At 42.9% G+C, this 13,538-nt stretch overlaps 1 protein-coding gene across 1 annotated transcript in view; it reads left to right on the top strand.

Moving 5' to 3' along the window:
• Positions 1–12,194, top strand: part of SEC14L1 (SEC14 like lipid binding 1) — a 42,442-nt gene extending 30,248 nt beyond the window's left edge. The window contains exons 9-16 of the mRNA XM_071573617.1: positions 2,478–2,566; positions 3,371–3,441; positions 4,822–4,993; positions 5,267–5,401; positions 7,102–7,236; positions 7,717–7,968; positions 8,933–9,111; positions 9,624–12,194. Of these exons, the coding sequence (XP_071429718.1) occupies positions 2,478–2,566; positions 3,371–3,441; positions 4,822–4,993; positions 5,267–5,401; positions 7,102–7,236; positions 7,717–7,968; positions 8,933–9,111; positions 9,624–9,729 (1,139 nt within the window). The 3' untranslated portion in view covers positions 9,730–12,194. The remainder of the gene's footprint in view (positions 1–2,477; positions 2,567–3,370; positions 3,442–4,821; positions 4,994–5,266; positions 5,402–7,101; positions 7,237–7,716; positions 7,969–8,932; positions 9,112–9,623) is intronic.
• The last annotated feature ends 1,344 nt before the right edge of the window (positions 12,195–13,538 follow it).

The raw sequence follows: 13,538 nt of genomic DNA on the forward strand, positions 1-13,538 counted from the left end.
ATTCCCTTTGCATGGTGAGCCACAGCCAGATCTTTGCAGCACAGATGACTGTGCCTGACACACTCCCCTGTCCCTCTGCTTTATCGAGCACCAATCTTGTTGCTAATACATACATGGAAATGAAACGTTGGAATTTGTGGCTTGAGGCAAGCTGGGCTCTTTAGATAAGGAAATGATCCCTACTGTGAGCGATCTGTGTTCTGATTGAGTCTTTTCCCACTAAGCACCATTGTTTCTGCTTAGGTCTTCCTGTTACAGGCAGTGTGTGAAACAGGACAGGATGCTGACAGCAGTAGTGGCCAGGAGACAGGGAAGATGCAGCAGAGGATTAATCATAGAGCTTGAATGGCTCTTCCCTGCTGCTTTGGGTTTGACAGATCTCAAACTGAGAAAGTGGAAAATGAGAACATGCTTGTAAAGGTTGTAGAGGAAAAGACCTGTGAATAAGTCCTCGCTTTCGCCCAGTTCCTTCTCCTTACTTTGCAAAGGCTTTCTCTGTCAATAGCACATAACTGGGTCCTGCCAGTGAGCAGAAAGGTACAGAACACATCAAAGACTTGTTTAATGTTCTTCTGAGAAGTTCTTCAGTCTTGTGGTGAACTTCATGCCCCCTCCCTTCCCCTCCTGATCCTTTGATCTCTCCTGCAGCATGCCCACAAGTAGAGCATGGCTTTGTCAATAATAGAAACACAATTTCAGAACTGAGCCATTCTCTGTAATTTAAAATTTTACAGTGCTAGGTTCTTTTTTTAAACCCTCTTTTCTAGTATTGCTCCTCTCCTCCTACATATGCTAAATGTGCCAAACTTAAACTGGCTGAGTGTTTATGGCTTTTAGTGCTAAAGCAAAAGCAGAGTGATTATGAAGCGTGTTGTCTAGAATGAGCTATTAGTGCAAAAGAAAAAAGTTATTATTTTGGCTTGCAATTAGCACAGTTTTCTATACATCTGAGTGGCTTTTATTTTGACAGGAATGCTTCAATCTGATGTCTTTTTAAGATCACAAAGCTCTAATGGAATATAAAATACACAGTAATAATACAGCACTGTCAGCTGGGACTCTCCTTCATGTGTCATTTGGGTGGACCAGGGTTACTAAACTGTTAGTTTGGGTTTGGATGTGGATGTGTATCCATGAGGGAGGGAGGGGGACCTGCTATGAAGCTTAATACCAATTTTTGTTTAGTGTTTCAAAAGCTAAACAGTACATTCCAAGATAAGTGTGTGCTGATGTTAAAATAACATTTTCTTTCAGTCCACCTGATAAAACACAAAATACTGTGAACTTCCATGAGGGTGGTGTCTTTGCCAAATAAATAACTTGCCTTGACTCTGCAGTTTTGGTTGTTTGTTAGGATTTTTTAATAGTGTATTTTTTACAGTTTCTTTCCTTGTGTCTCAGAGGACTTAATGATAATTTGATAGCCCTCTTGAAGCTGTTGGAGGGGAGTGAAGCTGCACAGACAATGGGACTTGAAGGAGATTTTTATGTAGAAAACTTTATTTTTAACCTTCTTTTTATTTTCTGTCTTAACATACTTTTATAAGGTGCTGATTATTTAGCCTATGTATTAGATTAGATGAAGCAAAGCTTAAAAAGTGCATCACAGCTTTGAGAGGAGACTGGGAGCTGTTTTGGACAACTAGCTCCTATTAGGAACTGGCAGAAATGCAAGCTTTGATTCTCAAATTCAGCCAACACAGTTATTTAGCTTAATGCCTCAGTGTGCTGCCAGTGTCAGCCTGCCCAAGTGTGCAGCCAGATGACTGTGGAAAGGCAGGGCTCTAATGCAGAGGGTCCAGCTGAGGCTGATCTCAAGAGCAGAGTCTGTTCTCAGCAGGCTCAACCTGCATAAGTGAGGCTTTGTGCCAGTTCCGCAGAGTGTGCAGTGACACAGCTCAGAGTGTGGCTCCAGCAAACACTGCAGAAGGCAAGGCTGGGTTAAGGCTTTGTTTCATTAATTCCCAGAACTCAGAGTACCTACTCCAGAAAGGTTGCTGTGAGCTATCCAGAGCAATATTGCATCAGGTGTGATAGAAGCTTCTCAGCCTTCGCTGCAGCTCCGCAGTTAAAGGGAACACTTGAGTTCATTAGTGTATCTGAGCTGTCCTGGAAGCTAATAATAGTCCTGTGTCTTTAATTGTGTATACAGTTGTGTGCAGTGTGGTGCTTGAAGTCCTTTGAACTCCTTGAAGGTCAGGGAGCTATTTTGGCATTAGAATGTCTTTGCAAACTTTTGCATCAGGAAATCTTTAATCTCCTGATTAAAGTTTTGAAGTTCAATTACAGATAATCTGTTGGTGTAGCTGCACAGGGTAAAGTTCATGCTGCCATCTGCTCCAGGTTATTCTTCTTCTAGGGGAGTTTTAGCTGATGATGGTTGTTTTCCATTCAAAGTTTTAGCATAAAACCAGCTCATCAAACTGTCTCTTGCTGTAAAGTAAAGGACACTCTGGTGGTTTGGTCTCTTTGTGCAGATGGTCGCCCACTGTACGTGCTGAGGTTGGGGCAGATGGACACCAAAGGCTTAGTGAGAGCTCTGGGGGAAGAGGCCTTGCTTCGATACGTGAGTATTTCTGCAGCCAGCAAGTTGCTAACAATGTGATATTTTCCTTTAGAAGTTTCCTCTGCCAGAACATTCATCCCTCTGGGTATTTCAATGTACTTTCTGGCCGTCTGTTTTTTGGTTTGAATACATCTAAAAGCTCCTGGTAGCGGTTCCTTTAGCCTTCTTTCCAACTGCAAACTGATGGTGGAAAGGCGTAGTCTTGGCAGCTCCTGAAGTTACTGGTTGGCATTTTCACAGATTCTTCTGCACTTGTGCAGGGCTTCAAGTGGAAGCCTCTGCGTTTGTACAGAAAAGAAAATGCCACAGAGTTTGTCAAGCCTGTACTCAAAGGAAAAGAATAATTTTAAGAAAAAGTGCTTGCCTGTAGTTCTGCCTTCTCTAAAGGCATCACTCACACTGTGTTATTGTGTAATAGCTCAGTTTCCAAGCAGAAAGCTGGCAGAATTCCAGGTTTGCACTAACTTTTTTTGCCTCCTAATAATGACAGTCACAGCCATAGTAACTGTTAGAAGCATCGACTGGATTTTAGTTTTTCTCTCCCAGTGCCATTTCCAGGCAGACAGTAAATTTTGTTAGCCCTAGTTCTGTTTCAAGGTTACTTTCTGTGATTTCAAAAGGGGCTTTAATTTCTGAGTAATTGGGTGTAATTGCAGAGAATTCTAGTTCATTCTGTGTGGGAAAAAGAAGTTCATACTGGTTTGATCTTGTAGTTTTAATTAGTCATTGGATATAAATGTATTTTTCTTTATCATATCTACTGAATTTGAGACTCTTCTCTAAGCCACACTCTTTCTTTTACAGGTCCTTTCAATAAATGAAGAAGGACTGAGGCGATGTGAGGAGAATACAAAAGTATTTGGCAGGCCAATAAGGTAAAATAACAAGTGGATCTGCTCTTTGGGAATTGCCTTCTTTCATGGTGTGTTTGTGGGAAATGCCAGGCAATGGAACAAGCAGAGTGTAGGCTGTGTCTCACGTGCAAGTACAAGCACAGGTACAGTTAACTGAGAACCTTCCCAGTTAGTGATAGAGGGAACGTGCCTGGGGAAGCCCCAGCAGTCTCAACATTATAGTGGTTCTTCTTGGGGCTGCTGTGCTTCTGCTTTCTGTTGGATATCTGCAAAACAGTGCAGCCTAAGTCCCATTTCTCTTCCTGGAGGATTTTATGGACAGGCTGCCAGTATAAGTGGCTGCTCAGCTCTTGATTCCAGGTGAGGCCATGAGGCTCCTGTGAAACCTGGGGTCTAGTTTTCCAAGTATTGACGTGACTTGGTGTGAAATTCAGTCAAAAATCATTCGTTATCACATCCTTAAGTCATTGTAGGGATCACTTATGAAATTGTTAATGGCAAAATGGATTTAAGGGTGTGGAATGAATGGAGGTCCATCTCTGAGAAGATCTTATATTTCTTGGCCTCTCTTCAATTTCTGCCTCCTTCCCTTTATCTGTAAGGTCCAGGGATGTGTGGTATGTCTGTTTATCTTTTCCCTGTTACAGAACTTGCTGTCCTGGCTCTCAGTGGAAGGTCAAACCCAAGGGATAGGTTTCATGTGTGTAGCTGAAATTGGGCTGCCTACCGGATCTTCATTTGTAGCTGTAATCCTAAAGGGCTGCATATTAAATATTTAAAGTGAAACAAAGAAGGGTTTGGTGTTTCATAGAAACCTTGTGCATAATGGAATGGCTGCTGGCTGGTGCAGCACAGCTGTAAATCTTGAATTCCTGCCCAGGGCAAGACCTGAACTTGGATAGTAACTGAAACACATGCTGATACTCAGTATTAAGAACATATCACTCCCTGTAGAAGAAGCTTCTGTCCCTGAGATCTGACAACAGAATTAGCTTTGACATGTATTGGCACCGTTACTGCAGTGTGCGAGTAGGAAATCTGCACCGTGAATGTGAAATTGCTTCATGGCAGCAGCATGGCCAATTAATTGATCTCCCAGTAAAAGCAGTGGTTTAATGTTTGGGCTGGCTGTAGACAGAATCTTTTGGACTTCATATGAGCCTTTACCTGCAATCTAAAATATCTGTGAGGGAATCTACAAGATGTGCAAAGTGATGGTTCCACACTCTTAAGACAGACCTTAAGCTCCAGTGAGTACAGATAGCACAAAGCAAGGAGGGGAAACAGGAGAAACATGCAGTGGGCTCCACACATTTCAGTATGTTGGTCACTTGCAGAAGAAAGGAGAATTTTGATGCTGTTGAGATTTTTCTATTTATTTTTTGTCTTTCTTGAATTCAGCTCTTGGACCTGTCTGGTAGATCTGGAAGGCTTGAACATGCGGCATTTATGGAGACCTGGTGTCAAGGCATTGCTGAGAATCATTGAGGTGGTCGAAGCCAATTACCCTGAGACTTTGGGTCGTCTTCTTATCCTAAGAGCACCTCGAGTATTCCCAGTTCTCTGGACACTGGTATGTTTGTAATTCAAGGTGTTACTCAGCTCTCTCGGTACACTATTACACTTGCTGTTTGTAAAAGCACTTTAGAGTTCAGGTTTTATAAGAAGGAAATGCTGTCATTTGAAAACATTTCTTTTATAAGATTCCTGGAACAGCTTGAAAACTACCTAAGAACTTGTTCACATAGTTGGTTAATTTGGTTAATTTGTGATCAAACTGACTTCTTGAAAATTGACTCAAGAAATATGGGAGAGCCTGATCTATTCTGTTTTCCTTTGTTTGCAGGTTAGTCCATTCATTGATGACAACACTAGAAAGAAATTCCTTATTTATGCTGGGAATGACTACCAGGGTCCTGGAGGACTGCTGGATTACATCGATAAAGAAATTATCCCTGATTTCCTTGGTGGAGAGTGCATGGTATGAATATAAACTATTGCATATACAGCAAGTTATCTGTGGGGTTTTTCTTCTGTTTTTCACTCCTGTAAGCAAAGAAGCCTTTAAGCACAGAGTGATTCCTAGTGTAGTGTGAAGATGGGGGCTATGATGTAGGACTCCAGGCTTAGTGGTGTTTTCTGGATCCACTTTAAAAAGACAAGTACAATGCTTCTCTACAGTGAGTATCAAATAGCTTATCAAAATAGCCAAGCACAGTTCAAAGCCATAGTCTGTTACCTGGCAAGTTCAAACAGACAAGGTTACACAGCACTGAGGAAGAGCTGTCACCATCAGCTGATCAAAAGAGTCTGTGTGACCTAAGAGGACTGATACCATAAGGAGCCCAAGGCAACATGAGGCACATCTGCTGACAGGGCTCAACAAACATCCCAGTCTCCTCACACAGGGGGTGCATTGACAGCACACCAGAAAAATTGTTTTACTGCAGGGTACTGTAATTTCTCAGTCCCTTGTCACATGGCTTAGTAGCTGTTTCCTGCCTAGACTCTGGGTATCAGTTGAATCTCGATGATACTGTCAGGTCTCTTTTCCCTTTAATGTTCTTGACAACACAGGCTCACTGGGGGATTTTTTTTCTGGAACCTCCATCATAGTAACACTTGGGTTATTTTTTTTCTGAATTCAGCTGTGTTAAAATAGAACCTCAAGCTTGTGTTTTAAGCCCCTGTACACTTTCTAGATTAATTTCTGTACCATTCTTAAAAATTCATCTCTGTCTGTTCAAATACAGTCTCAAATGATAATGAAGTACAGTTAGATGTGTTGGAGTAGAACATGTGTTTATCTTCAGTGGGCTGCTTTTTGCTGCAGCAGTAGCTTTCAGTGTTATCTAATTTGGAGCTCAAAGCTGGCAAAATCCACTGCTTAAGTAAGCAAAAATGAGTATTACCAGAAAGCAAATTGCTGCAATACTTCCTGCCAGTTACAGGCAATGACAGAATCTCTCTGTTCTTCTTTACTTTTGGATATTTGAACAAAAATTACTTTCCTGAGAAGCTTTCAATTCTGTCGTGTAATTCAGTTACCAAACACTTCTACTGCCCCAGACACTTCTGTGGAACCTGTTCCTGATCAGATAGTTGTCTAACTCCATTGCTAGAGGCTTCTTAAAGAAGAAGTTTGCTCAGGGAAGTTGTGTAATCACTTCCAGTACTGGGCTGAAGTTATAACTTCAAAACTGTTGCCTTCCTGGCTGCAATGTCCTATTACCTGCTTGGAAACTTACTGTATCTCCCCACTATCCATCCTTTAATTGAGCTACCCCAGTTCTTTCAGGTCTCTGTAGGCTCCATTTTTCAGACTGAGTCACTATTGCCACTTTCCTCAGGATTCTGAAGTGGCTCACCTCTTTTTTCAGTAAGGTGGTATGAGAGATAACTACAGCATTTGCACAGCCCTTTTCTGTGGTGCTGGCTGTTGTGTTTGTACAAGATCTGTTCCTCTGGTGTGCAGTTCTGCAAACACCAAAACAAGGTTATTGTAAAAGAAATTTATGTACGTGTAGTGTACAAGCTATAAAATTACTTTCAGGCTGTTTGCATCTCATTCTTTGGAATACTGCTGAATGTGAGGTTTTGTTTCTGCAGTAGCAACAGGCAGAGAGTGGGACAGGGAGGGAATGATCACAGGAGATAATTTTTGTGGCTGTTTGTTTTTAGTGTGAAGTACCAGAGGGTGGGCTGGTTCCCAAGTCCCTCTACCGGACAGCAGAAGAGTTGGAAAATGAAGACATAAAGCTTTGGACTGAAACCATCTACCAGTCTGCAAGTGTCTTCAAAGGAGCTCCACATGAGGTACAGCTGCAGCCTGACCTTTGCTTTCATTTCAGCTGCTGCTCTGGACTCTGGTGGACTGAGGAGGGTTTAGAGTTCAATCATTTAGTTGCCCTGCTTCCACCTTGCTCTTCTATAGTTCTGGTGCATAATGATGCTTTGGTTGCTGAAGTTTGTGCCCATTCCTGGCATCATCTTGTTGCCATTTCGAGAATATCGCCGGTTTTCATTCTATTCAAAGCCACATTCTTCTAAGCAAAGCAAACAGTATTCTCAGAAGCTGCTTGAGAGCTTCTTAAAGTCATGTGTTAAAATAAAGTCACCCCATCAGGAGGGAATTTGTGTCTCAATGCTTTTTTTTGACTACTAAAAAGCCTTGACTTTTTAATAGTCGATGTCAAGCCCTGCAACAAAAAGCTCTGTTCTTTGTGGTTTTTTTCTGGTAGGTGTTTGCCTTTATTAAGCAAATTCCTGTTGTCTAATATGACTTCCTTGTCTCAGGTTCTTATTCAGATTGTGGATGCCTCATCTGTGATCACGTGGGATTTTGATGTGTGCAAGGGCGACATTGTTTTTAACATCTTCCATTCCAAAAGAGCCCCACAGCCTCCTAAAAAGGACTCTCTGGGAGCTCACAGCATCACATCTCCTGGTGGGAACAACGTCCAGCTGATAGACAAAGTCTGGCAATTGGGGCGTGACTACAGCATGGTGGAGTCTCCCCTGATCTGCAAAGAAGGGGAGAGTGTGCAGGTGAGGCACCAGACCCTCGTGTGGGAGCAGATGGAGCTCAGCCCCCAAACTGCCTGTTCTCATTCACAGCCACTGATGACTGAGTGGTGATTCAGTTCTGGGCTGTCTGCTTGCTTTTGGCCAGCGTTCCAGCTTGTGTTCCAGGCTAAATGCTACAGGAAGCAGGGATAGTATTGACGTGGGAACTGTTGGGTGGGGAAGTCTCATCAATCCAACAGTGACTGAGGTTGATCAGCAAGGAATATAGAGAAGCCACCTAGACTGAAATGCATATCCAGAAAGTAGCAAAACACAGTTTGTGCTGTAATTCTGACCCTTATTTTCTGAGGCAAACAGTCTGTATTTGAAAAATATCATAGTGCCTTCCCCTCAGTAATGAGGGAAGTCTGGAAATGAAGACTGAACTTCTGTGTGATTGTCCCTCTAACAGCCACTGTAAAGAGCTCCCTATAGCCAAAGTTCCTGAAGCTTTTTTTATGCCATTTACAACCTGTCTTTTAATTATCAAGTTTGGTATTACATGCAGCGTATTTACAGTCACACTGTGTCACTGCTGTTCCTTTTACCTTGAAATAGGAGTCGAACAGCCTCTGAAAAAGGAGCTCCTTAAGTCACCTGATTGGAAGTGTTAAACTGGAAATATGGGCAGTGACCTCTTGAACTGCAGTCTCCCTAAGGCAGGAGCCTTGACTGCCCTTTTCACTGTCTGTCTCAAAGGACAGCTGTTAATGAAAATAAATGGGAAAAAGTGGATATTGCTTTAAACCCTTGACACTCTCAGAAAGCTGGAGGAACCGTTTGTTGGTGTTCTGTCCCAGCTTTGATAAGCATGTTCTGTGGGGAGCCACAGCTTCGGGAAAAATAACAGCATGTAGGCTTTTTTCTGAGCTTAGCAAGGAAATTTCAAGCCTGCAAATCTTTATTAACAAAACTAATTTTTAATTTTTGCTGTGTCTGGTTCCAGGGCTCCCATGTGACCAGGTGGCCTGGCTTCTATATTCTGCAGTGGAAATTCCACAACATGCCTGCCTGTGCTACAACCAACCTGCCTCGTGTGGATGATGTATTGGCATCTCTACAGGTGTCCTCTCACAAATGTAAAGTGATGTACTATACAGAAGTGATAGGATCTGAAGATTTCAGGTATGTCTGGCCAATGTCAAACTTTTCTCACATGTAGATGATCCAACCAGTGTCCAGTGAACTTAAATACAAGTTAATTGTGAGGGCATTAAAAAAAAATCAACCAGTACTGGCACTGAGGACAGCTAATGTGTAAAAGAGGTTAATTAGTTATCTTGTGGTAATCATCACTAGTCACTTTGCTTTGAAAGCCTTGTGTAAGTTGTTTGGCTTGGCAGGTTGTCCTGGAGAAATGGGTGTGACTCAGAATGGAATTGAGTCAGTTCTGTTGCTGGCCAGTTGATAAACTTGGCTGAAATTATTTCTCAGTCTCTTTGAAGAACATCTGGGTTTTGTGAGGTGTGCAGAGTCCTCATTTTATGTGTTGGGGCAGAAAAGTTTTTGAGTATTTGCACCAAAACTGTTACTTGCTTTTTTCCTCAGTGTGCAAACAAATACAATGTAGATACAGAGCAGAAATCAAGATTTTTGCATGTTCTGAGGCTTAAAACTTGCTGTCTTTTTGATTACAGGGGATCTATGACCAGCCTTGAATCAAGCCACAGTGGATTCTCCCAGCTCAGTGCTGCCACCACCTCCTCTAGCCAGTCTCATTCCAGCTCCATGATTTCCAGGTAGTGCCACAAGAGCTGAAAAGCAAATGGATGTGATGGCTGGACCCTCGCCTGTGGCAGCTGACTGCAATACAGCATATTCAACTGGCAATTGTGCAAAAAAAACCCAACCCCACCCCACAAAAGCCTTTTATAGATAGTAAAGTAGCTGTTTGAATTTTACACTTAGTGGTTTTGGTCTTTGTTAGATCTGACAGCTTGTCTCTTGACTTTAACTCTTTTTCCTAACTCAGCCATAAATATTTTTGCAAGTGTGCTTGCACAAATCCTAAATCTGAACACAAGGGCTCTTATTGAAAAGGAAAAACAACCAGTGCATCAGTTAAGAATAATTTTTTTAACTGTGTAGATGTTTTAAAAGCAAAAAAAGAGAAAAACCCTACCAAAAATGTTCCATAGTGCATTAGAGATCAACTGCAAGTCTCCTGTTAGGACATTCCTTGCCATCCTCAGAAATCCCCTGTGATATTCCAGTGCTGCAAGCTGTTCTCCCATTGCCACTAATGATGTCCGAGACAACAGCAGTTGCTGGATACTTGACTTTGTGAGTCCATTTTTTTCAAAGCATGCCCACGGAGCTGTGGCCAGGCTGTAAACACTAAATACACCTTTTGTATGAGCACATTTTTGGGGAAATTTGAGCTCTGGGTCTTGATGGGTTATTTCATTATTTCTTGGATTTGTGCTTGAAGCACTGCAGAGAGAGAGGCAGAGAGCAGGCTCTCCCTCACTGTGTCACACTGGGCTGATCCAGAGCTGCTCTGAGGATTTGTTCCCAGCTCTGTGCTGGAGCTTCACTCTGTTTCCTTAGTACATTCCAAGTGAATTGATTTCACTGAGTTTCTGTTCTTACCAGGAATTTATGCAGAGCTTTAGCCTGCTGCCTGAATCAGTCTGAAGGAGGTATGGCTTAACATCCTTCCTGTTCACTTCTCACTCCCTCAGGCCTCCTGTTCTTGCCTGTCAGAAATAGAGCACTTCACTTCTGAGCAGCACAAGTTTTAGGGTGGGCAGGGAGCACAGGGCTCTTCCTTCTGGGTGACACAGAAGATGCTCTAGGCATTTTCTGGACCATTTTCACTATTGCCAATGCCATTGTGGATTTTGTCCCTGTCTACCCAGGCTCAAGCTGAACCTGGGAAAGTCCATTCAGGTGTTCTTCCACCTCAAGCCCTCTCTCCATGCACAGCGGAAGGCTCCAAAGAATCAAGTGTTGAGCAAAGGGCTGTCAGACAACTACAAACCACACCTGGCAGTGGAGCAGAGAAGATTTTGGTCTGAAATGCAGCAGGATTTGCAGTTAGACCCTGCTTGGTCTTTTCTGACTCTCATAATGCTAAATTGTCCATCCAGGCTCAAGGAGCTTCTGTGCAGGCTGTAGTCCCTGCTAGGGAGGGGATAAGCTCTGTCTTGGGGACCAGCACTGTTGAGGGTAAGTGGTAGAGGAGTTTTCACTTAGAAAGCAGAACTCACTTGAGATTCTGAAACCCCTGCTTGAGGAAAGCTGGTTCTAAATTCGGTATAAAGCTTTTTTATGGCTGCAGAGCTCTTGAGAGGTAGGTTCATGACCTCTAACAGCACCTGTCCTGCAGACTAGTTCTGGCTGTGGATGTGGCAGAACTGACAAGTATTTTAGTAACAGAGGTGCTGAGTGACAAGTCTCCATAAACCGAACCAAACTGGTCTGTTTTGGAGGGTTTTAAGGACTTAGAAATTGAAGGTGGAGGTTAGACCTGTTACTTAAGCTGCCAGAGTGGGCAGTTGTGTGAGAGAGGCCACTGCTTTGATGTCAAGCAGCTCCCACCCAGTGTCTGCACAGCAGCCATTCCACTTCCCACTTACCAGGCTGGAAGGGCTGAAGATGGTCCCCTTTCTCTCTCTTTCTCTCTCTCTCTCTCAGATGGCGATTTTGCTGACAACTGTAAAGAATCAGCTTCATTGAACACTCCACATCTGTCCAGAGGTGTCTGGCTTTGTAGACCTTTTTGAGTTGCAGTCCCTTTTCAAGTCTGAAGATCTATATTTTGTTTTTCACTTGAGCTGGCTCAAAAGTGGCACTTTGGGGTTTTCCTACTGTTGATTGTTAACACATCTTTTAGAGCTCAAAGCACATGACAGCACAGCCGGGAAGATACAATTCCAGAAAAAAACAATAGCTAATCTTCCTCTGAGCAAAGTGCTGTGGCAATATGACTTGATCACTGCAGTCTGACTAATTAATTTCCCATGCCCTGGTCTTTCTTTGTGTGATATTACTGCTCCTCCTCCTTCTCATAGCCAGTAACTCTTCCATTGGCACTTTTCATGTTATCAGTGTCCTTCTGCACTTCACTGTCTCTCCTCATGAACTGCATATCAAATTCTGTAAATGTTTTGTATACATAATACCTCATTCTTGGTAATAAAATACAGATAGTCTTTAAAAGATTTTTTTATCGTTATCAATAAATGTGAACTGTTTGGAAAAAAGGGATCAATCTCTTTATTTTATTCATCTACTGACAAGTTTCCAGGTTATTTTATGTGCTGGGTTTGGGTCTGCCAGATCTGCTTTGGGACAGTGTTGAGGAAGCTCTTCAGGTTTGCCACTGGGGAGAAGTTCAAGCAAAGAAGTTTGTTTTGGAGACTAGAACCCTGAGCAGCACCAGGTGGGTTTAGAAGGAAATGGCCTTTGCTGGACACTTCCCTGGCACAACACAAAATGCTGACTTTCCCAATGAACACTCAGACCTGTGTGAATATACAACAGGAGTAAAACACTGTGCTGAAAAAGTCTTCAGGTAGTCCTAAAAATGAAAATAAAATGGCTGCTTTTACGGGTTATATGACAGTTTTATTCTCTTTTGTCACAGTTTGAAAGGGAACTTCACTCTGGGTAGCTCAGCTGATTGCAGAGTGTGCCTGGGGCAGAGTGTTATGTATGTCTCAGCCAAAGGGCTTGCATGGGCAGGAAAGGTGCAGGTAAATGTCTCTCATGTGCCCTGTGCAGGCTGAGATGTGTCTGGACACCTGAAATGGAGTGGAATAACTTTTTTTTCCACCTGTTTATTTCTCTACCCAAGGGCCCTGCCTTGGGTTCTCTAGCAGAGTAAGGGATGAGTCCATCCCTCCATCCTGGGTGAACCTGGGTGTTCCTAGTGCAGGCACAGCCATCCGAGCCGTGAACCTGCCTCCTTTTCTCTCATTCAAAAGAAATCATGCTGCTCTCCAGAGCAGCCCATGCAGGGGTTTGATACTCTCCATTTCTAGGGGTGAGTGAACCGTAAGACACCTGACAACTTAGGCAGGAGGCTGAGACAATCACATTTAGAAAACTAGGATGTTTAATTAGTAGAAGTAGACTAAGCTCTAGCTATTTTTGAAACAGTAGCCAGTAAGCGTCAGACCAATTTTTCTAACTCCTGGAGTTGGAGCAGTGGCTGAAATGTGTTTATGGTTGGTCTTCAAAATTTTATCCAAGCTGTGAAGTTTCTAAAATGAGAATCTTTTAACTATAGTCATGGAGGTCTGTCAGCAAGACCAGATGGCTGCCTGACCTACTTTAAGTTTTAACATGTGGTCAGTATTTTTATGCCAGCACATAATTACAAGGGACAAGCTTTCTGCTCCTCTGGACCTTACTGAGTTCAGCAGCCCTTGAGAAGGAGTCACACAAGGAGCTGGCCTTGCTAGTCAGCTGGCTGTGCTTGGGGAGATGTGGGGAGCTGTTTTTCCTGGCCAGTACTTCTTTCTGAAATGGTAATTAAATAAAAGCCTCTGACTTTACCTGAGCTGGGCAGGTGATAACAGTGTGGGCCAGGGCTGCTCTGCCAT

Source organism: Pithys albifrons, chromosome 19 (genome assembly GCF_047495875.1).
Source record: "Pithys albifrons albifrons isolate INPA30051 chromosome 19, PitAlb_v1, whole genome shotgun sequence".
Classification (NCBI taxonomy): Eukaryota; Metazoa; Chordata; class Aves; order Passeriformes; family Thamnophilidae; genus Pithys; species Pithys albifrons.